We start from the raw sequence: 25,021 nt of genomic DNA, 5'->3' as shown, positions 1-25,021 counted from the left end.
AAAATCGGAATGAATGGAGGAGAAGAACTAAACTGCTGCTGCCAACCAATCGCCAGATTGTAACCTAAGCCTAAAGTATAACTATAAGCTCTCTGATGACTGTAACTCTTGAGCTTTTAAACTTACAGACAGATACGGAGCTAACATTGGCTTATCCTATTTAGATAGGGTCGGCGTTTCTTGTCAGTCCCTTCCAGGCAGCCCTATTGTGTACCTCATAACACGATTTTTTTTTTTCCGAACGACACGAAATGTCCTTGTAGGCAATGTAATTTAAATGAGAGTGTTTTCACTTACACACGACATGATTTTTTTGGCTTATCCTATTTAAATAGGGTCGGCGTTTCTTGTCAGTCCCTTCCAGGCAGCCCTATTGTGTACCTCATAACACGATTTTTTTTTTCCGAACGACACGAAATGTCCTTGTAGGCAATGTAATATAAATGAGAGTGTTTTCACTTACAGACGACATAATTTTTTCCCGAACGACAAGTGGAAACGAGCCTTTACTCCAATTTAAAAATTTATATTTGATATCTTTCAGAAACGTTCAATATCTGTAGACGTAGACTCAACCAAACTGACAGCAGGGCTTACCAGGGTATGTCCAGATCAGAATAGTGACTCCACCAGTAATACCCCCTACTCAACATCCTCTCATTCTACTAGTAAATGTACAACCAGCCCAGGGTATGTCCAGATCAGAATAGTGACTCCACCAGTAATACCACCTACTCAACATCCTCTCATTCTACTAGTAAATGTACAACCAGCGGCAATACATCATCAGGTAATTGTAAAACAGTGTCTAAAACTCTACAGTCTACACTTTGGCCAAAGAAAAATCAATTTGTCTTTCATTAAGCTGTGTCCACACATAATGGATCGATAATTTGTCTTTCATTAAGCTGTGTCCACACATAATGGATCGATAATTTGTCTTTCATTAGGCTGTGTCCACACATAATGGATCGATAATTTGTCTTTCATTAAGCTGTGTCCACACATAATGGATCGATAATTTGTCTTTCATTAAGCCCCAGGGTATGTCCAGATCAGAATAGTGACTCCACCAGTAATACCACCTACTCAACATCCTCTCATTCTACTAGTAAATGTACAACCAGTGGCAATACTTCATCAGGTAATTATAATGTCGCGTATAATAGTCGGATAAGATCAAAACCGGAACGTGTATCCATTGTATCATATAAAGGTAATAAGTTTTGTAGTTACCTATTTCATAACTTTATAACCTAGGATGTCTAATATAAACATATTTAATAATAAGTGAGAGAAAAGTTGAGGTGAAAATGCCGAAAAACCATGAAACTCTATTTCCTATTTCGTGTTAATATAGGCCGGGCGGCGCTTCGAACTCTTGACGTTCGCGCGCCTCCCGGCACGCTAGATACAATAATGAACATGAAACAAGCTAGACGTAAGGAGACGGATAAGTGTGCGTGGACCTTTATGAGTGGTCTATGTACAAATTCACGAGTAAAACATCCTTTGAAGGAACTAATCAACGCGGGAGACCCAGGAAAGAGTACATTAGAGATGTGGAGACCGATATGGGATGCCAGAACTACATGGAGCTGAAGCGACTAGCTCAAAATCGGAATGAATGGAGGAGAAGAACTAAACTGCTGCTGCCAACCAATCGCCAGATTGTAACCTAAGAGAGAGAACAATACTTTCTCATTACTAGTATAGCTTTGCTATAACTGTAGTAATAGAAAATAATTAATTATTAATTAAACTGATTTTTTTTTCTTCCCCAGGTACTATTGGTGGCAAAGTATCCACCAGTGGTGGCAGTAGTAAACATCATCCTGTAGAGTACGAGGTGTGGTTTCATGAACCTTGTCTAGCCTGGGGGTCTGGTGTGTATATGGTGGGCAGTTCACTGATGGGTCTAGACCAGTGTGTATGGTCCGCCTTGAATTCGGTAAGTACCTAGATATTACCCTAGTAACACACTCATAAAATACACTCATAGTCCTGAATGTACGAGGTGTGGTTTCATGAACCTTGTCTAGCCTGGGGGTCTGGTGTGTATATGGTGGGGAGCTCACTGATGGGTCTAGACCAGTGTGTGTGGTCCGCCTTGAATTCGGTAAGTACATGTCCCATTTCTCAACTATATTCTCAATTCAGTAAGTAAGTAAATGTCCCATTTGTCAACTATATTCTAAATTCGGTAAGTAGATGTCCCATTTGTCAACTAAATTCTAAATTCGGTAAGTAGATGTCCTATTTGTCAACTATATTCTCAATTCAGTAAGTAAGTAAATGTCCTATTTGTCAACTAAATTCTAAATTCGGTAAGTAGATGTCCTATTTGTCAACTATATTCTCAATTCAGTAAGTAAGTAAATGTCCCATTTGTCAACTATATTCTAAATTCGGTAAGTAGATGTCCCATTTGTCAACTAAATTCTAAATTCGGTAAGTAGATGTCCTATTTGTCAACTATATTCTCAATTCAGTAAGTAAGTAAATGTCCCATTTGTCAACTATATTCTAAATTCGGTAAGTAGATGTCCCATTTGTCAACTAAATTCTAAATTCGGTAAGAGGATGCCCCATTTCTCAACTATATACTCAATTCAGTAAGTAAATGTCCCATTTGTCAACTACATATATTCTAAATTCGGTAAGTAGATGTCCTATTTATCAACTAAATTCTCAGTGAAAAATCTGGGTTCATGGGCGGCTGAGTCGATGTTTTATTAAAAAAAGTTAGAGCCGCCCTATATCGCGTTTCTGGTGATCCTCGCTCACGTCAGTACTTGGTTCAGAAAATTTCTCTGGTCATCCAAAGGGGCAATTGCTCGAGCATCATGAGCACTTTGCTCTCTGGAATGATGTTAGAAGAAATATTCGGCTCCAATTTTGTAAACAATTTTAAGCCACTTTTATCAGGTCTATTATTAACATTAATCTCTCCTTTTGAACCAGATCCATAGATTTATAAATTTTATATCCCCGGGAGCTAGATACCCTTGAAAGATCCCTGTGTTATCTGTTCATCTCAGAGCTATACAGAATTCTATATCTCTCAAGGCCCTTATGTTCCCTACAGTATAACTATAAGCTCTCTGATGACTGTAACTCTTGAGCTTTTAAACTTACAGACAGATACGGAGCTAACAATTTTAATCTTAATTGAATTATTGAAGTGGCGAGTTATGTATTTTTATAATAGTGAGCCATTAAAATCACAGGTGTCAATTATACCTCAGCAGTTGCTGAATTGGGGTCTTGGCCTTGAGCTTGGGCATATTTTTCAAATGGGCAGAACTTAAAAAAATACTTCATGTATAATGGTTATATTAATAGGTAGGATTACTCTTTGTATGTTTTTCTAAATTTATAAGTATGTAATGTATTGCGCCTTTAAATGACCACCAAATAAAGGTTTATTTATTTATTTATAACTTCATCCTAGAAGAAAGATCTGCCTTTCATTCCTGTGTCCATCTGCTGTTGGGCCTTGTAGTCACAGGAGTTAGGGGTTGTAGAAAATAAATAAAAACTTATCCCCCCCCCTTTCTCTTTTTTCAGACGTGCGTCAACTGTGGTGAGACCGGAGCCAGTATAGGGTGTGTGCGAAGCAAATGTCGGGGCAGTGTACACTACTCGTGTGCTCTGCACATAGGCTGGTACCTAGATCCCACTACTTTCATAGCAACCTGTAGCGCCCATAGGGACAAATATGATGCTCAGAGATATTTGGAAACCCCCGGTGGTCTGTGATAGTTCCCCCATGTACTGTGACGAAATCACTCAGGTTAAAGCAACGTCGAGCTTGGTAAAGCAAGACGGGTGACTTGTATGTCTGATTCCTGTGTTCGTGTTTTGACACTAAAAACTGACCATCGAAATTTTGACCCGATTACATTACTTTCCTTCCTATAGGATAAGGAAAGTAAAAAGTGATTGGGATTGTAGTTATACGCATTTGAAGTTTGCCTTAGCCCAGCTAGTTAGCTTGGAAGGTAGCATGTCTACCTCGTAAGCGCTAAATCATCGAGTCCATACCCGCCTGGGGCGAACTTTATGCTAAACAGATAAGGTTCGTTCTCGGAACGACTGGCTTTCTCCTATCCTGGCCTCCTTCTCTCTTGAATTTCGTAACGATAAGACCTGTGTTGTTACAGTTTTTAACTCCGTGGTAACATTCATGCAAGTCAGTTGGGTAAGTTCAGTCCTGAATGTTATCTAATTATCTATTAATTACCTCTTGGAAGGTAGCGTGTCTGCCTTGTAAACACTAGGTCCGGGTTCGATTCCCGTCCGTAGCGAACTTTATCCTAACCAGATAAGGTTCGTTCTCGGAATGGCTGGTTTTATGCAAACTATTTTTTATAGACCTAAATTACATGTTTTTTAAGAATTTTAATCTATGTTTAAAAAAAAATCTTGTGATATCTTCTATATCTCAGGTTTGAAATAACTTCCCAACTATGCTCGGATTTGATAGTTCGCATGTTCGATTCTCGGCAGAGCCCATCGGCCTGGTAAAGACGTTTGGTGTTCAGCTTGATGTTGGCTTTGGTTGCCTGAGGAGAAAACATGGAAGTAATAGCAAGTAGCAGGAGAAACAAGTTAGTATGTTCCATATGTTTATAGACAAAACTACCAGGTACCTATTTTAGCAATAAGTAATGGGAGTAATACTTTTACTCGTCAAAATCCTTTTCTCTCAGTCAAAAATAAAGATGACTTTTTAGAAGCTAAGTTTGGGCTTTTTTTTTTTTTTTTTTTGTTCAACCAACAAGAAACCAACATTGCTCACTTCTCAAAAGGTTATCTTTTTTTCAAAATATTAGGGAGAAGCTGAAGGGTCCTTCATTTTAATGTAAATTTGTAAATATTAGTTCCTATGTACAGAAATAGGTGTAAATAATGAACATAATATGTAACATAAAATCTAGGTTTGTACATTGTGATTTTACATTGAATTATAATTTTTTATAAATATAATAATAAATACGTTAGGTATTCGGTCAATATAAAATTTAACACTCATTTTGTCTCTGAGGATTGTGAGATGAAACTCCGGCTCCGAGAAAAGTTATACTAGACAATACTTTCCTTATTCTAAGATCTAGGATAAGGAATGTTAAAATCAGAAAGTATAGATATTTTGTATAGCCTCATTTTATTTTCATTTTGTTTACCAGTTATAATTTCTTCTATTTTTCCTTTTTTATAATTATTTAGAAATGATGTGTAGGGACGATAACTACCTATGATTTAATGTCGAGTATTTAAAGAAATGAAATGTCAAATAAAATTTAAAATAAAAAAGACGGACGATATTTTCCATTTAAAATTCGATGTGTTATTTTATTTATTTTTGGAGTATGCATTTACAGTGTGAATAAGATATTTTATAATTATTTATTTGAAATGAACTTCAAAAGTTCCAAGGGGTTCGCTAGGACTTGTGTAATGTGTAAGGCTGTACGTACCAAGAGATCATTATGTAACTTATACTAAAGGTACCTCTAAATACATTTTATTATTTATTTATTATTTTTTTCATTACCTAATGGAGGAGTTGCAATTAGGTAAATATTATTAATAAAAGGTCGATTCCTACGTAAAAAGTTGTGAAAAATCCAAATCTAAGGTCAAAAATTCGAAAAAGTAACTTTAAAAGGTCGAAAATTGAATTTTTAATTGCCGTTCTAATGAAAAAGTTCAAAGAGTTGTGACGTCAGATTTCACGTCAAAATGCGCACAAACAAACGAAGCGGGAGTCATGAATTATGACGTCATCGCCTACGGGAGCGTATGCCGTGACGTCAAACTTCACGATTTACCGGTATTTTTTAAATCGATTTATCTCGGTATCTAGAAGCCGTAGAAGAAAAAGAAAAATTCCGTTGGTCCATGACTTTGAGACATCACCAAAGTAAGCGCAACTGATCTATTACAGTGACTAGAATTTCGATCGACTAGAATGACTAGATATTAGAGAGTTTTTGCAAACCAAAATTAGCATCCCGTCAATTGAACTCTTGGACGTTATTTGACGAAAACTGTGCAGAAACGCATTTGTGCATTTGGTTGCAAAAAGAAACTCTACCAAGAAAAAAATGATACGAAACCTCAGTAGTTAGGGCACTACCTAGGTAATCTAGGCATGATTGAAGACTCATGGTGGGTTTCACCAATGACTTCATGAGACATTTCACTAATGAGAGAATTAAAAAAAATCCTTTTTGGATGATAAAAAATTCTCCCATTAGTGAAATCTCTCACTAAGCCATTGGTGAAAGGATTAGTTCAACTTAAATCAAGTTTAATCTCAAATTGTGGTCCCAGCCATCAGTGTTCAGAAATCATCATCACTATTATCATCATGTTTGCTGATCTGTGATCGGTCCTGCTGTTGACTGTCCTCATCATCATCGTCCAATAGGAAATCATCATCATCATCATCATCGTCGTCATCACTGCTAGAGTCACTTGGATTCATACTCCCATAGACACGACGTCTGCCACTGATCACTTTGGCAGCTGAAATCAGAAAACCAATCAATATTGCAGAGCGGTCAAACTTTCTTGACTTGGCGGGGCGGAGCGCTACCGCTATAAGGCCAGCCACTCTCTATCAGGTAAAATCAGGTAAACCTGACAGGCGGACCTTTTCAGCCGTACCTGTCAGGTCTACTTGATAGTGAGTGCCTGACTTGAGACGAGAACTAATCCAACGTTTTAATAATGTTGAAAAAGTAGAACTGAAACATTGTCTTGGGACTTTGGAAATAGGTAGTTCCACCAAAAACGTAAAACTGTCGAAATTTCAAAAATAACAATACCCAATTAACCCAACTTTATAAAAAAATCGCGATTAATAGAACTCTAAATCGCGATAATTTATAAAAAAAAAGGTTTGACGGAAGGAACTACGTATAACTGCTGTGGTCTTATCGTCCCGAAATCGATAGGAGAAAGCCAGCGATTCCGAGAAACAACCTTATCTGTTCAGGATAAAGGAATCGAACCCGCAACCTAGCGCTTTGTCAGAAAATCTTCGTTACCTGAGCCCGTAGCGGTGCGCAATCTATTGGCAGTCTCCTGTATACTCTGTATGGTGGGCGGAGCTACAGAGGCTTGGGATGTAGAAAGGGGCGGGGCTACCCCTCCTCCTCCTCCCTCTCCATCTTCCTCATCATCGAATAGTTTGAGAGAATCATCCGACCGAATAGACTCTGCCAGACGACGGGTTTTAGCCTGGCGAGAGAAATTCAGAGAGAATAAATAAACGACCAAGCCATGGAGGTCTGTCTGGGGGAAGGTAAACAGGGAGTAGACCAGTTCAGTCTGGCTGGGAAAGAGGATACCAACCTGAATTTCCCTTGCTAAAGAAATAGCAAAGGTTGAGTGCGAAGGGCATCCAGTCGTAAAATTTGTGGCCAAAACCAAAGGTCAGCTTAAAGCAATCACCCTAGTTAGGGCTGATTGAGAGGCTGACGAAAAACGCCGACCCCGTCTGAAAAAGGCGAAGAAAAAAAATGACCAAGCCAAGTGAGGTCTAAGTTTTAACTCGACGCGAAGGTCTTGTATCGAGTTTGTCTGTATGTTTGATCCATGATATCTTTCGAACAGTTCATCTGATTTTGATGAAAATTGGCAAAAATGTTCAATCGACATTTCGACATCTAAAGGATATTTTCTCATTAAATTTTGGGCCCGAAAAGGAGTCTGAGTGAGGTTCACAGCTCACTCAACTACTAGTTTCTACTTGTCCCTTCTGGTTCTCTCTCTCTCTCCCTCTCTTTCTATCTTTCTCTTATCCTTTATCCTATTTGAAATCAGGAAGGTAGAAAATGCGATAAGAAATATAATAGGCGAGAAATAAGAGAATATGTGAGAATAGAGAAGACGAGAAAATAAGCGAATATGTGAGAATGGTGGAAGAACGATTTCTAATTTCCTTCTTTTGCGGATTTGAGAGAGAATAGAAACTTACCAACTGCCTACCTTTGAGATTTCCACGGTTGTAAATTGAATGAACATTCTCAATTCTGATAGGGAAGACCTCAAAATTAAGAACACACACTCATACCTATTTATGAACAAAAATAATCGGTCTGAGATGAGTCTCAAGCAAATTTTGGTCAATCAGATGTTTGGAATTGATGCTTGAGCACTTGCTGAGAGCCAGTATTTTGTTCATAAGATAAACATGGGTGTCACTTCAATAAAAAGAAAGAAAACCAAGTTTAGTAAAAAGAGCAATAAGACTAGACAGAATAAGGTTAGGAGTGAAAATATTTAATTATTTTGTTTTATTTCCTTCTTGGTGTATAAATCCTCCTCCTTCATTTTCTCTTCCTCCTCCTCCACACCATCTCCTTCTCCTCTCTCTTATATACCCCTCCTTCTATTACTTTTCCTCCTTCTCCTCTTTCTTCACCATCTTCCCTTTTTACTCCCTCTTTCCCTTCTTCCCCTCCTCATTATCTTTTTCCGCTTCTTACCCTTCCACTTTTCTTTCTTCTCTTCCTCCTCCTCCTCCTCTTCTTCATCTTCTCCTCCTCCTCCTCTTCTTCTTCATCTTCTCTTCCTCCTCCTCTTCTTCTCCTTCTTCTTCATCTTCTTCTTAATCTTCTCTTCTTCCTCTTTCTCTTCTCCTCCTCCTCTTCTTCTTCTCCTTCTAGTCTGTTGTGCATAAACATCGCATCGCATTAAAATTCATGGAATATAATGGATGAAAAACGCTTGCAAGAGAGGTGTGATAAGAATATACGAGGAGGAGGAGAAGAAATGGGATGAGGAGGAGGAAGAGGAGGAGGAAGGAGGAGGACGAGGAGGAGGAGGAATAGGAGGAGAAGGAAAAGTAGAAGACCGAGAAGTGAGCAGTAGGGGAAATAGATAGTAAAGGGAAGAAAAAAAAAAAAGGTTTATATTTGACTTCACCTTTGCATAAACAGAGCAGAGGTAAACTTTCGCTCTAATGAAAGCCCTATAAAGGCGCGTCTAGACTACATAACTACAGTCGTGCAAAGTCGAACGTCATCTCCTGGAACCCACGTAAAGATTGTAAAGTAGTTGTGTTCAAAGCAAAGATGTAAGCAGTTAGGTACGACAAAACATCTAAACTTTAGGTAATTCTTTCAGTGCAGCTGCAGAGCTAGGTAATTATTTCAAACTTATAGCAAGAACTAGTAGGTAGGTAGGATAATTTTCTGTTGTGGAGTTAAAATTTCTACAATCATATCCCTATATTCCTATAGTATAGCCAGGGCCGGATTTAGGTGTTCACCCGCCTCTCAGGTCTATAAATTTTAGCGTCTTTGTGCTGCGGGAGTGGGGCTACCCAGGTAGTTAACCCATCCAAAATACCAGGTGTGGAATGTTTTAACGCTATACCAACGTAGGTAGGTACTTTGCTTTAAAGACTCCTTTGTGTGGCTTTCCAATATTATTGAGCTTTTTATTATTGATTTCTTTGGTCCCTTTGATTTGACTCGTGCACCCCCCTGAGCCCGGCCCAAGTGTTCCTACGAGTAAATCCGCCCCTGATCATACCAGCATATAGCAAAATGCTATCTGTAGAATAATTTTCCGAAGAACTTTTGCCGGAGGAAAAAAAGTTTATAAAATTTCGTACCATGTCTAATATTTCTAAAAACAATAATTTGCGATACAAAAGTACTCTCCCGTATAATATGTTGCCAGTTGCCTGCTGTTGCTACTCGTGTAACATTTGTATTTCGGTTTTGTATATGAAATTATTTGTAGAGGGGAGAAAGATACAGTGTGGTTGAGAAATGGTGCGACCATTGGCACTTTTGAGGATGCGAAGAGTTTTGACTGCTCTCCCGTATAATATGTTGCCAGTTGCCTGCTGTTGCTACTCGTGTAACATTTGTATTTCGGTTTTGTATATGAAATTATTTGTAGAAGGGGAAAAGATACAGTTTGGTTGAGAAATGGTGCGACCATTGGCACTTTTGAGCTTGCGAAGATTCTTGACTATCGCAAGCTGACGCAAAAAACAGTGAGATCCCTCAAAGAACTTTGATTTCTCGAATGTACTGTGTGATCTAATTTCTTTGATTCGAAGGAACTTGAGCACTTCAAATGTAATTGTCCTATCTGTTGAATGAAGTTAAGCTACGTTGTGTGTAGTTGGTATCCGGACGAATGAAAATTAACGCACAGAACATTTTTCTGGAAAAGTTTAAAATCAACTTGTCTGACAGTCTGTGTGTCTTGGTTGTTGCTTTATCAGAAAAAAAAAAACTTATCTTTTTTCCTCTCTTCTCCCTTTCTTTATCTTTCCCCCTCTCCTTCCATCCCTTCCATTCGTCTCTCCCTCTCTTCGTCTCTCCCTTTTCCTCTCTCTTCCTCCTTTTCTCGCAGCCATATGTCACACAATTAAAACTTTTTTCGTTTTTCTTCCAATTATTACCAATGGTGTGTAAGCTTCCATAATCGTCCACACACTTTAATACCATCATTTGTCATTCCTATAATCCTATATCTCAGATTTTTCATTAAGCTGTGTCCACACATAATGGATCGATAATTTGTCTTTCATTAAGCTGTGTCCACACATAATGGATCGATAATTTGTCTTCCATTAAGCTGTGTCCACACATAATGGATTGACGACGAGGTGAAGAAATGAATCTATATTGTCGAGGCAGTGTACGGTTTCATTCCACATGGATGGACAGGGTCGACTGTGTTTGGGTTTGGACACACCTGTACGATTAGTCTACAGTTAGCTTGATGGGTAGGGCTACTAGCGCGTCTGCCTTGTAACCGCAAAGTCGCGGGTTCGATCCCGATTTCTCTCTCGGAGCGAACTTTATCCTAAACAGATGAGGTTCGTTCTCGGAACGGCTAGCGTTCTCCTATCCTGTCTTACTTCTCTCTTCGTTTTCGGAACGATAAGACCTCCGTTGTAATAGTTCCCTCTATGAAAGTCCTTTTTTTCTCTCTTAAAAAAAAAATAATAATAATAAAAATAAAAAATCTCTGAGGGCCATTTAGGAAATGTTTGTGTCCAAAAAACGCCATATAACGTAGTCTATAAATCCACAAGTAAAATGAAACTCATTTTTTTTTTCTCCCATATTTCTTCCCCAGGTACTATTAGCGGCAAAGTATCCACCAGTGGCGGCAGTAGTAAACATCATCCTGTAGAGTACGAGGTGTGGTTTCATGAACCTTGTCTAGCCTGGGGGTCTGGTGTGTATATGGTGGGGAGCTCACTGATGGGTCTAGACCAGTGTGTATGGTCCGCCTTGAATTCCGTAAGTACATGTCCCGTTGTCCCATTTCTCAACTAAATTCTAAATTCGGCAAGTGGATGTCCTATTTATCAACTATATTCTCAATTCAGTAAGTAAGTAAATGTCCCATTTGTCAACTATATTCTCAATTCAGTAAGTAAGTAAATGTCCCATTTGTCAACTATATTCTAAATTCGGTAAGTAGATGTTCTATTTATCAACTAAATTCTAAATTCGGTAAGTAGATGTTCTATTTATCAACTAAATTCTAAATTCGGTAAGTAGATGTTCTATTGATCAACTAAATTCTAAATTCGGTAAGTAGATGTTCTATTTATCAACTAAATTCTAAATTCGGTAAGTAGATGTTCTATTTATCAACTAAATTCTAAATTCGGTAAGTAGATGTTCTATTTATCAACTAAATTCTAAATTCGGTAAGTAGAAGTTCTATTTATCAACTAAATTCTAAATTCGGTAAGTAGATGTTCTATTTATCAACTAAATTCTAAATTCGGTAAGTAGATGTTCTGTTTGTCAACTATATTCTAAATTCGGTAAGTAAGTAAATGTCCCATTTCTCAACTATATTTTCAATTCAGTAAGTAAATATCCCATTTCTCAACTATATTCTCAATTCAGTAAGTAAATGTCCCATTTGTCAACTACATATATTCTAAATTCGGTAAGTAGATGTCCTATTTATCAACTAAATTCTAAATTCGGTAAGTAGATGTCCTATTTATCAACTAAATTCTAAATTCGGTAAGTAGATGTCCTATTTATCAACTAAATTCTAAATTCGGTAAGTAGATGTCCTATTTATCAACTAAATTCTAAATTCGGTAAGTAGATGTCCTATTTATCAACTAAATTCTAAATTCGGTAAGTAGATGTCCTATTTATCAACTAAATTCTCAGTGGAAAATCTGGGTTCATGGGCGGCTGAGTCGATCCTTTATTAAAAAGTTTAGAGTCGCCCTACAACGCGTTTCTGGTGATCCTCGCTCACGTCAGTACTTGGTTCAGAAAATTTCTCTGGTCATCCAAAGGGGCAATTGCTCGAGCATCATGAGCACTTTGCCCTCTGGAATGATGTTAGAAGAAATATTCGGCTCCAATTTTGTAAACGATTTTCAATCACTTTTATTAGGTCTATTATTAACGTTAATCTCTCCTTTTGAACCAGATCCATAGATTTAAAAACTTTATATCCCCGGGAACTAGATACCCTTGAAAGATCCCTGTATTATCTGTTCATCTCAGAGCTATACAGAATTCTATATCTCTCAAGGCCCTTATGTTCCCTACAGTATAACTATAAGCTCTCTGATGACTGTAACTCTTGAGCTTTTAAACTTACAGACAGATACGGAGCTAACAATTTTAATCATAATTGAATTATTGAAGTGGCGAGTTGTCGCTTTTAACGAGGGATCTGTAAGAACGGAGGTCTTATCGTCCGAAAACTGTGCAGAAACGCATTTGTGCATTTGGTTGCAAAAAGAAACTCTACCAAGAAAAAAATAATACGAAACCTCAGTAGTTAGGGTACTACCTAGGTAATCTAGGCATGATTGAAGACTCATGGTGGGTTTCACCAATGACTTAATGAGACATTTCACTAATGAGAGAATTAAAAAAAAAATCCTTTTTGGATGATAAAAAATTCTCCCATTAGTGAAATCTCTCACTAAGCCATTGGTGAAAGCCACCATTGGTTCAACTTAAATCAAGTTCAACCTCAAATTGTGGTCCCAGGCATCAGTGTTTAGAAATCATCATCACTATTATCATCATGTTTGCTGATCTGTGATCGGTCCTGCTGTTGACTGTCTTCATCATCATCGTCCAATAGGAATGGTCAAATTCTCAAATTATATTGAGGATAAAATTCCATACCTCGGCTGGGATTGAACCCACGCCCTCCTGTTTACCAGGCGAGCACTACACCACCGAGGTAAATAGGAGAAAGCCATCCTTCCCAAGAACGGACCTTATCTTTTTAGGATAAAATCCGTCGCGGGTGGGAATCGATCCCACGACCTAGCGTTCTATTTAAATTGGCATTGAACCATAAAAAGGGTACCTCTATATTCGAATGCAATTAAACAAATAATAACATAAATTGAGATTTTTTTTCGTTTCGGCCAACAAGGGACCACGAAGTTCTTTACTTTTCATCATTCTTCTTCCTTTTGGATTTTGAGTTAATATAACTTCACCCTAGAAGAAAGATCTGCCTTTCATTCCTGTGTCCATCTACTGTTGGGCGGTCTTGGGCTGCTGTTGGGCGGTCACAGGAGTTAGGGGAAGGTCAGCTTAAAGCAATCACCCTAGTTAGGGCTGATTGAGAGGCTGACGAAAAACGCCGACCCCGTCTGAAAAAGGCGAAGAAAAAGAAGAAGAAATGACCAAGCCAAGTGAGGTCTAAGTTTTAACTCGACGCGGCGGTCTTCTATTGAGTTTGTCTGTATGTTTGATCCATGATATCTTTCGAACAGTTCATCTGATTTCGATTTCGATGCAAATTGGCAAAAATGTTCAATCGACACTTCGACATCTAAAGGATATTTTCTCATTAAATTTTGGTCCCGAAAAGGAGTCTGAGTGAGGTTCACAGCTCACACAACTACCAGTTTCTACTTGTCCCTTCTGGTTCTCTTTCTCTCTCTCTCTCTCTCTTTCTCTCTCTCTCTCTCTCTCTCTCTCTCTCTCTCTCTCTCTCTTTCTTTCTTTCTATCTTTCTCTTATCCTTTATCCTATAATCCCACTACTTTCATAGCAACCTGTAGCGCCCATAGGGACAAATATGATGCTCAGAGATATTTGGAAACCCCCGGTGGTCTGTGATAATTCCCCCCCATGTACTGTGACGAAATCACTCAGGTTAAAGCAACGCCGAGCTTGGTGAAGCAAGACGGGTGACTTGTATGTCTGATTCCTGTGTTTTTAACTCCGTGGTAACATTCATGCAAGTCAGTTGGGTAAGTTCAGTCCTGAATGTTATCTAATTATCTATTAATTACCTCTTGGAAGTTGGAAGGTAGCGTGTCTGCCTTGTAAACACTAGGTCCGGGTTCGATTCCCGTCCGTAGCGAACTTTATCCTAAGCAGATAAGGTTCGTTCTCGGAATGGCTGGTTTTATGCAAACTATTTTTTATATACCTAAGTTACATGTTTTTAAGAATTTTAATCTATGTTTAAAAAAAATCTTGTGATGTCTTCTATATCTCAAGTTTGAAATAACTTCCCAACTATGCTCGGATTTGATAGTTCGCATGTTCGATTCTCGGCAGTGTCCAAGTTTTTTTTCCGTCTATGCTTGAATGTCAGGGCAGCTTCGTAAGGACAAAATATTAGGGAGAAGCTGAAGGGTCCTTCATTTTAATGTAAATTTGTAAATATTAGTTCCTATGTACAGAAATAGGTGTAAATAATGAACATAATATGTAACATAAAATCTAAAAAGTTCTGCTAATGTCAGTTTTGAAATCCATTCTCTCTTTATTAAATTTATTTATATGTATTTTAGGATAGCTTATTTCTCTCTCTTTTTAGTAAGCAATGAAAGAGAAAAAGAAAGGAACGAAATGGGTCGTATTCGTATTTCGCCTTGACCAATGTACCTATTATGGATATTTCCAGGCAACAATGCAATTTCTCTTCTTTGAGACGCTGAACACACAGTGAGTTCATATATATTATACAGTTTATTGTTTTGAAAAATATCTCTCTATTCTATCAACTTGTAGTATTTCGCCTTGACCAATGTACCTATTATGGATATTTCCAGGCAACAATGCAATTTCTCTTCTTTGAGACGCTGAACACACAGTGAGAGTGAGTTCATATATATTACTAGCTGAATTCCGTCGCTTCGCTCCGGAATCCCGCTAGTTCATCCCGAGGCATGGCCAAACTTGTGGAAAAGGCATGGCCGAACTTGTAGTTATCAAACTAAAAACATAAACGAAACTCAAATATTAGGCGAGCGAGGAAAAGTTTTCTATCCCGCAGTCTCTGCACTCTGTGTATTTCTTATGGAGATTTCAGCGATCAAAAATTGATCATATCTCAGGATCGGTGTAGATTTTCGCAAAATCCTTTCTTATTGCACACCTAGACCATAAAAGGAATATCCCTACCAAATTTCAGCTTTCTAGTGTTGTGGTTCTCGAGATAGAGCGATCAGTGTGTGAAATGTGAAATGTGAATGAGTGAATGGATCTCGTTCTTATAATATAAGATACAGTTTATTGTTTTGAAAAATATCTCTCTATTCTATCAACTTGTGTTTCGTTCCAATTCGTTGGTTCTCGAAGGAAATGGGTTAAATGTTGGTTCTCATTGAGGGATGAAAAGTTAGCGCGTAAAGTTAGTAAGGGGGGCGGGGGATAGCGTACCGAGTGAGCAGCCTTGAGATGAGCTTGTAGGTGCAGGGGAGGGTGATAATAGCGGCAGGGGTCGCGTGCGCATCGGCCCTTGAGAGCGTCCATGCAGACAGTGACGGTATTGTCAGGACCAGGCACAACCTTGTCACTGGGGTGAGCAAAGCGGCATTCCGTTCGCTTACAACCCCCGCGTTGGAACTCTCGGCAGACCTAGCACAGCAAGCAACACACAAAGGGCATATCGAGATGTTTACACGGCCCTCGCCATCTGGGCCGATACCTACTTCCCTTTTTACGAAAAAACTGAAACTCTTTTTTATATACTTTTATGCACCCACATACTTTTTCTTGAGTATTATAGCAGGGGATGCCAATCCCCTGTTTTCATTCCGACATCATAGAATCGTGCATGTTAAGATTGTTAAGTTATTTGATATTAGATAGTTATAGCAGGGGATGCCAATCCCCTGTTTTCATTCCGACATCATAGAATCGTGCATGTTAAGATTGTTAAGTTATTTGATATTAGATATCTTTAATAATAAGCTCATAACCAAATTTCGGCTTGAAAATCAAAAATTATATAAAAAGTTCAGTAAGCAATATTTTAACCACCTTAGAAAAAAACCTATGCCAACAATGCTAATGTACACCCATGCTAACAAAGAAATGTGTAATGATAAATTTACATTACTGGTGAATTAGACGAGAGAGAAACCTTGTTTAGACTGCGGAAGTAAAGGGACTTTTCAGTCCTATATGTTGGCAGTATAAATAAGGTGTTCATTCGATTATATTCTGATTTTAATCTTCCTTTCTTCTTTTTCTTTCATCACATCAAATTCGTACCAGAAAAAAACCCACGTACAAAGATCTCATTCCTCGCTTTACAAAACCCTCAAACTCCTCAAAAGAAATTACGAATTCAGTGATTTTTCCACAGTTTTGTTTGAGCGCAAATTGAACGTAAACATTTCGATATAGGGAGTGAAATTAAAAGAAAAAAAAGAGAGAGAAGAAAATTTAAAGGTTAAAACAAAACAGGGGTAGGGGGTGGGGATAATGAACACGCAAGACAGCACAAAAGGGGTTGATTCTAAAGACAAAACGCAACAAACGAACGAGAGTGTACGAGAGAAGAGTAAACTGTTTGGTCAGTCTTGAGACAGCAAGTAGAGGGAAAAAGAAAAGTTTACTAATTGCTGAAAAAAGTGAGTTAATCCTGGATAAATAAAGCTTTCTTTATATTCTTTCTTTGTCCTAGAAGTCTTATAACATGACATCATCCTTCATCCCTCTCTCTCCCTCCCTCCTACTTCATCTGTCTATTTTCTTCCTATTTATGTGCTCTTGACTTGACTTTATATATCTATTAATTAATTTATGAACCTCTATATCTACCTATGTTCAGGGGGAGGGTTAGATATGAATGTCTCAAAATAAACACCAAGTGGTTTTAAAGGTAACTATTAGGAGTTCAAAGACCTTTTTGAACTATCTACAATACAAACAATTTCCCAGGTAAAAAAAAAATCAACAAGAGCGTGACGGTTTCGCCGTTTTTTGTCCCCGAGGCGCATGTTGGCAACCGCGAAATAATCAGATTATGTATAAAAGTAACGTTCCAGTTTTAGCACAGGAAAAACAAGAATACCTCATCTCCTGCCTAAAGTAAATTAGTAACATTCTAAAAAAAGAAGGTATTAAGCAACCCCAAGAACATTGTATTCTCAACTTAACATAATGAAATTTAAAAGAAGTAAAGGAATGAGGGACACGAGAGAAGCAAAAAGAAGAGGAGACGAGGAATAGAAGAGGGGGAAAGGAGGAAAAAACCATGAAGCACATAGGGAACATAAAAAAAGAACAAATAAAATACACGGGATTAAATGTAATGTGTTTTAAGAAAGAAAATAAAAATTAAAGTAAGTACTCACACCTTTAATGTTTAATGTATAATAAAAGCAGTGCTACTGCATTGCTCTTAAAAAAAAACTCGGAAAATGAGCAAACGACCTTTGGGCAAAAAGTGGAAACGTTACAGTGCTTGTTCTTTAATTTCACTTGAGTACCTACCTAGATTTCTTTCCAGGAGATACGATAGCAAGTGATCGTCTCCCGTTTCTAATGGGGTTCCTAACTCAAGTGACAACAGAGGGAGTAGGTATACGAATTGGCAAAGGAGATAATTATGTATTTGCATGTTTAACCCCTGTCAATTCTTTACCTTTGGTGGTAAGATAAGACCTAAATAGGACGGCAGATACATATAAGTATCTATATAGAGTCACTATGTATTTCGGTCTAAAGTTCATCAGTCTGAAAATTGGACTCCATTTTTTCTTCATTAACTCTCACTTCTCAGCACTTGAAAGGTCACTATGTATTTCGGTCTAAAGTTCATCAGTCTGAAAATTGGACTCGGTTTTTTCTTCATTAACTCTCACTTCTCAGCACTTGAAACCCGTGTGCCCGTTAGACGTACAATACTACAAAGAACAAAGGTTCAACAATATGGTCTTATCTCTGAACAAATACTGAAACCAATGTAAAAAAGGCAAGGAATGGTGCTACAGGAAAAAAAGATACTGAGTAAATAGAAAAAAATCCAATTCCTTTGTTGCCAGATATTCTCTTTTGCATACAAATGCTTGGATTATACAAGCAAAGGTCTATTATTTGAAAGCAAATATTCTGGAAGCTTATTGTTGCCAGATATTCTCTTTTGCATACAAATGCTTGGATTATACAAGCAAAGGTCTATTATTTGAAAGCAAATATTCTGGAAGCTTACAGTTAAGAGCTAGGCTCTAAGTAGGCAGTAGGTAGGTAAAAAGGTAGAAGAAGCTACCGAGTTATATTTGTACATTTCCCCTGCAATTATATATTCCAAAGACTAAAGTAAAGTCGGATTTTCCTAAAAAGCAGGATTTTGCGCTGCATAGAACTTAATCCATCGCTTCGTCTACTCAAATAAGTAGGTATGTATGTATATCCTCTTTTATGAAGTTACCGAGTTATATTTGTACATTTCCCCTGCAATTATATATTCCAAAGACTAAAGTAAAGTCGGATTTTCCTAAAAAGCAGGATTTTGCGCTGCATAGAACTTAATCCATCGCTTCGTCTACTCAAATAAGTAGGTATGTATGTATATCCTCTTTTATGAAGTTCACCAGTAGTTTGACTATACATATTAATGTACCTATGCGTTCCTGTATATTTTTGTCTCTGGAATTGGCTGATAGAGTTTCAGTTTTACAAGTAGTTTGACTATACATATTAATGTACCTATGCGTTCCTGTATATTTTTGTCTCTGGAATTGGCTGATAGAGTTTCAGTTTTACAAAATAATATACTTTACATACGTCCAGTGAAAAAATAAACCAAAAACCATGCAAGCATGCAACACAAAAGCCATCGTCAAGAAGGGAAAGAAGAAATTTCGTTAAGAAAGAATAGTCAGGGAAACGAAGGGAGATAACATGCAACACAAAAGCCATCGTCAAGAAGGGAAAGAAGAAATTTCGTTAAGAAAGAATAGTCAGGGAAACGAAGGGAGATAAAAAAAATAATACTAAAAAAGTTGAACCAAAAATGGACAAAAAAATAATAAAAGGATGCAACACAAAAGCCATCGTCAAGAAGGGAAAGAAGAAATTTCGTTAAGAAAGAATAGTCAGGGAAACGAAGGGAGATAAAAAAAATAATACTAAAAAAGTTGAACCAAAAATGGACAAAAAAATAATAAAAGGAAAAAAAAAAATGTCTACCGTACCATTAGCCCTAACGGAGACTGCTGACTAGAGAATGCGGAGAGCTGAGCTTGCGTGGTGCTAGGAGAAAATGACGACATCTTGCTCTGATCCAACCAAAACGAAAACAAAACAAAAATCAACAGAAAATAAATTAAAATAAAATAAAGGAGGTAAAAATTGAGTTTAAAGAGTAGTGATTTAGACTATAAGCTTAGAACAAGATATCTTGTTATGCCAACAATGCTAATGTACACCCATGCTAACAAAGAAATGTGTAATGATAAATTTACATTACTGGTGAAGACGAGAGAGAAATCTTGTTTAGACTGCGGAAGTAAAGGGACTTTTCAGTCCTATATGTTGGCAGTATAAACAAGGTGTTCATTCGATTATATTCTGATTTTAATCTTCCTTTCTTCTTTTTCTTTCAACACATCAAATTCGTACCGAAAAAAGAGAGAGAAGAAAATTTAAAGGTTAAAACAAAACAGGGGTAGGGGGTGGGGATAATGAACACGCAAGACAGCACAAAAGGGGGTTGATTCTAAAGACAAAACGCAACAAACGAACGAGAGTGTACGAGAGAAGAGTAAACTGGTTGGTCAGTCTTGAGACGGCAGCAAAGGGCATATCGAGATGTTTACACGGCCCTCGCCATCTGGGCCGATACCTACTTCCCTTTTTACGAAAAAACTGAAACTCTTTTTTTATATACTTTTATGCATTATGCACCCATATACTTTTTCTTGAGTAATATAGCAGGGGATGCTAATCCCCTGTTTTCATTCCGACATTCGTACCGATAGGGAATTATATACATATGTTTAGGTACCTAAGTGTTAACAACAATTTATCATCTAATCCCTGAAGCATCTTCAAAACCAAATAACAATGTATTCAAAACCAAAAACTTTTATCATAATATGTACCTGATACCTAATAATAAATTAGATACTCGTAGCTTCAATAGATCACATCATCCGTATTAATATCAAAACCATCACAAAATCTATGCCCGAACAATATTCCTATCAAATATGAGGCTGTCAAAAGCTCACAACGTCACATGGTGGATAAGGTAATTAAATATGCCACGTTAGTAATCAGGCCAGGGAAACATTGATGTGAGGTGCCAAACATACAGAATATATCAGCCAATAATATCTACATCCAATATTATAGGGTTGAACAAATACCAACCCTCTACCCTAGGTCTTCAATAGAAAGTAAGTACCATAAAAATCTCATTGTTCTTCGACCTAAGGATACTAAACATTTTGATGTTTTTTTTTTAAATAGTAAAAAAAAGTTTTTGATAGGTTTCTGTGGATCCATAAAATTTTAAAAAACTATCAATGGGCAATTATTGGAGAATTAAGCAGTATGTTATTACATAGGAGAACATATAAGTAGGTAGTTCAACATACTTTTGTTAAATTTAACCTGATTTCTTCACACCCTGAATGCGATATTGAAAATCCCGACCTCATTCCAGATTCATAAATTTTAATATATTATGTAACTAAATGTCTATATAAATATATAATACTTATTATTATCATTATTTAATATCACACACTAATTTATTATAATTTATAACAGGTATTCAATACATCTAATATCTCACATATTTTCATATTGTTACCCTGCATATTGGATTTTCACAGGGAAAAGAATGCGTGATTGATCTCTTATAGGATGTAATGTCATTTTACTCATTTTATACCTGACTACCAAATATATAATACTTATTATTATCATTATTTAATATCACACACTAATTTATTATAATTTATAACAGGTATTCAATACATCTAATATCTGAATATCTCACATATTTTCATATTGTTACCTTGCTGCATATTGGATTTTCACAGGGAAAAGAATGCGTGATTGATCTCTCATAGGATGTAATGTCATTTTACTCATTTTATACCTGACTACGTACACTCCTAAACATTTGGAACAATGAATACCTATCGTAATCCCGGATAGGAAACATCTCAGGGTGAAAATTTGATGTACTGAATCTTGATCATTAGAACTTGAACAAACTTTGCAAGCTTGATTTCCTATGGACATTGTTTTAATAAAATTATTGTTTATTAAAAAGATGTTTCGACCAATTAATGGTTCACGTATGTTTATTGCATATTTTATATTTGCATATAAAATGGGTATAGGTGTATACCTGAAATTCATCTGTATGAGTAATGTAAATATAGGTTCAGGGTGAAAATTTGATGTACTGAATCTTGATCATTAGAACTTGAACAAACTTTGCAAGCTTGATTTCCTATGGACATTGTTTTAATTATTGTTTATTAAAAAGATGTTTCGACCAATTAATGGTTCACGTATGTTTATTGCATATTTTATATTTGCATATAAAATGGGTATAGGTGTAGGTATACCTGAAATTCATCTGTATGAGTAATGTAAATATAGGTATGAGTAATGTAAATCAATATGACCTAATTTGCAGAACTATTACACACAATTCAGATTGCATTTTTTTAAATTAATAATTAATAAATACCATTGTTTTATATACGTAATACCATGAGGAATTTTGAGAAATTTAATATGAATACCAAATTTTGGGGAAAGGAATTTAAAATTCAATGTATTGAACAAATTTTGCAAAATAGACATACATTGATACATTCGTAAATCTAAATAAATATTATTTTTCCAAAAAAGTTCGTAAATTACATGAGAAATTTCGCATTTTGCAATGTTCACTGTGAAATCTCTTCAGGTGTAAATAAAATAAATAAAGATAAAAGAGATCCGGGGGAGTGAAAGGGAGAGAAAGGGAGGGAGGGAGAGGAGGAGATAATGCTGAAATGAAATAAAAATCACTCAATTTCACACCCCAATTTTAAAACAATCAAAAACAGAATTGTAACACTTCAGAGGGAGGGGCGGAAAAAGAGAGCATAAATAAATAAAGATAAAAGAGATCCGGGGGAGTGAAAGGGAGAGAAAGGGAGGGAGGGAGAAAGACACGGAGGGAGAGGAGGAGATAATGCTGAAATAAAATTAAATAAATAAAGATAAAAGAGATCCGGGGGAGTGAAAGGGAGAGAAAGGGAGGGAGGGAGAAAGACACGGAGGGAGAGGAGGAGATAAAGCTGAAATAAAATAAAAATCACTCAATTTCACACCCCAATTTTAAAACAATCAAAAACAGAATTGTAACACTTCAGAGGGAGGTGCGGAAAAAGAGAGCATAGATGATACATGGAAATGATTGAATACAAGAGAGATGGAAAAGCAGTGATATGTGACAACTGATTGAGGGGGAAAAGGAGAGGCCTACCAGAGAGAAAGAGGGACGGAGAAAGAAAGAGAGAGGCAGAGAGGGATGAAAAAGGGAGGGAGAGAGATTGAAAAAATTAAACTTGAAGCATCCAGCGGAACGTCACAATGTGAAAAATTCCATTCATTCCATCATTTTCCCCTCTTCTCCATCTCTCTCCCTCCCTTTCATTCTTCCTCTCCTAAACTTTCACCCCAGAACGTAATATTACCTTCCCTTTTGCAGGAAAAATTTGAACATTATTGGCCATACGTTATCAAAGAGGCTGAAATTCTGAAATATCCAATTTTTAGAGATGGAAAAGCAGTGATATGTGACAACTGATTGAGGGGGAAAAGGAGAGGCCTACCAGAGAGAAAGAGGGACGGAGAGGCAGAGAGGGATGAAAAAGGGAGGGAGAGAGATTGAAAAAATTAAACTTGAAGCATCCAGCGGAATGTCACAATGTGAAAAATTCCATTCATTCCATGATTTTACCCTCTTCTCCATCTCTGTCCCTCCCTTTCATTCTTCCTCTCCTAAACTTTCACCCCAGAACGTTATATTACCTTCCCTTTTGCAGGAAAAATCTGAACAATATTGGCCATACGTTTTCAAAGAGTCTGAAATTCTGAAATATCCAATTTTCGATGAAAAAGGGAGGGAGAGAGATTGAAAAAATTAAACTTGAAGCATCCAGCGGAACGTCACAATGTGAAAAATTCCATTCATTCCATGATTTTACCCTCTTCTCCATCTCTCTCCCTCCCTTTCATTCTTCCTCTCCTAAACTTTCACCCCAGAACGTTATATTACCTTCCCTTTTGCAGGAAAAATCTGAACAATATTGGCCATACGTTTTCAAAGAGTGTGAAATTCTGAAATATCCAATTTTTAGGAACCGGATAGGTACCTACTCTAATACTGGGGTTTACCAGTTATATTACCTTCCCTTTTGCAGGAAAAATCTGAACAATATTGGCCATACGTTTTCAAAGAGTCTGAAATTCTGAAATATCCAATTTTTAGGAACCGGATAGGTACCTACTCTGATACTGGGGTTTACCAACTCGGGATTGAGATTTCCCTGTACTTACAAGGTCAACCTCGGATTGAACTCAATCCTGAGACAATCTACGGTGCTAAAACTCAGGGATTGAGATTTCCCTGTACTTACAAGGTCAACCTCGGATTGAACTCAATCCTGAGACAATCTACGGTGGTAAAACTCAACCTAAGACAGGTTCCCAAATTGAAGCCTGGCGCAATCGAATAGGTACCTACTACGTCTTTTTATGCTTCAGGTAAAAATGGGCGCAATGGGACATCGCCCATCACAAATAGGTACGTTTGTCAGTCGTACGTATATACACTTTATAGAATCAGAGTCTCGGGGTTACTTTAACAGAGCGATGAAATCAAAGTCAACCCATATAATACCTATATCAAAATAACATTGTTATTTTGGAGGGGTTAGGGGGGGGGGAGAGAGATAAATATTGAACATTGGGAGCGAGGTGAAAGCTCCGAGTGGTGTGAGACATGTACCTGAGAGAGGTAGGAGAAGAGTGCGAGAGAAGGGGGAGAGAGTATTGAATGAATCTCATATAATATTATATAGGTACACGTATATTATTTATGTACCTACATAGGTATGTGTAAAAAAAAAAATAATAATAATAAATGTTATTCCCGAACGTCACTCAAGAGAGAATTATTACACCCTGCGAATACCTAACTCTAGGTAGGAGTATTTATGGGTTATGGGCCGAATAATAATAAATACGGCGCAATCGAATAGGTACCTACTACGTCTTTTTATGCTTCAGGTAAAAATGGGCGCAATGGGACATCGCCCATCACAAATAGGTACGTCTGTCAGTCGTACTGTATACACTTTATAGAATCAGAGTCTCGGGGTTACCTTAACAGAGTAAGTGACAACAGAGGGAGTAGGTATACGAATTGGCAAAGGAGATAATTATGTATTTGCATGTTTAACCCCTGTCAATTCTTTACCTTTGGTGGTAAGATAAGACCTAAGAGCTCGACAGAGAGTTTGTAAAATGTACATTAAAGTTATAAAAAATAATTCAATGTGTGGGATTGGCAAAATACAAAATATGTATAGGTACATTAAATTATTGTATAATGCAGAAATGCGTTTGTATGAAAAAATCCAAAGTGAGGGTAGGTAGTTTTCAGCGGTTATTAATGAAAACCGGGTTTGTCGTACTTATCTGAGTTGAAAGTTAATTTTAAATTTTCACATAAATTTATCACACAGGAGGTA

General features: G+C 37.1%; 2 protein-coding genes across 2 annotated transcripts in view; one reads left to right on the top strand and one right to left on the bottom strand.

Moving 5' to 3' along the window:
- LOC103521407 (uncharacterized protein CG5098) overlaps positions 1–4,383 on the top strand; it is a 13,648-nt gene extending 9,265 nt beyond the window's left edge. The window contains exons 13-18 of the mRNA XM_026832107.1: positions 545–690; positions 1,044–1,144; positions 1,785–1,849; positions 2,018–2,119; positions 3,571–3,856; positions 4,167–4,383. Of these exons, the coding sequence (XP_026687908.1) occupies positions 545–690; positions 1,044–1,144; positions 1,785–1,849; positions 2,018–2,119; positions 3,571–3,762 (606 nt within the window). The 3' untranslated portion in view covers positions 3,763–3,856; positions 4,167–4,383. The remainder of the gene's footprint in view (positions 1–544; positions 691–1,043; positions 1,145–1,784; positions 1,850–2,017; positions 2,120–3,570; positions 3,857–4,166) is intronic.
- A 1,518-nt stretch (positions 4,384–5,901) lies between these two features.
- LOC103521397 (clusterin-associated protein 1) overlaps positions 5,902–25,021 on the bottom strand; it is a 36,495-nt gene continuing 17,375 nt past the window's right edge. Inside the window, exons 9-10 of the mRNA XM_026832101.1 lie at positions 7,062–7,254; positions 5,902–6,537 (exon numbers count right to left, since the gene is read on the bottom strand). Coding sequence (XP_026687902.1) covers positions 6,353–6,537; positions 7,062–7,254 — 378 coding nt within the window. The 3' untranslated portion in view covers positions 5,902–6,352. The remainder of the gene's footprint in view (positions 6,538–7,061; positions 7,255–25,021) is intronic.

This window comes from Diaphorina citri, unplaced genomic scaffold, assembly GCF_000475195.1.
Source record: "Diaphorina citri unplaced genomic scaffold, Diaci psyllid genome assembly version 1.1 scaffold74, whole genome shotgun sequence".
In the NCBI taxonomy this organism is placed as follows: Eukaryota; Metazoa; Arthropoda; class Insecta; order Hemiptera; family Psyllidae; genus Diaphorina; species Diaphorina citri.
Note: the sequence above shows the minus strand (reverse complement) of the source record. Positions and strands in the feature narration are given on the sequence as shown.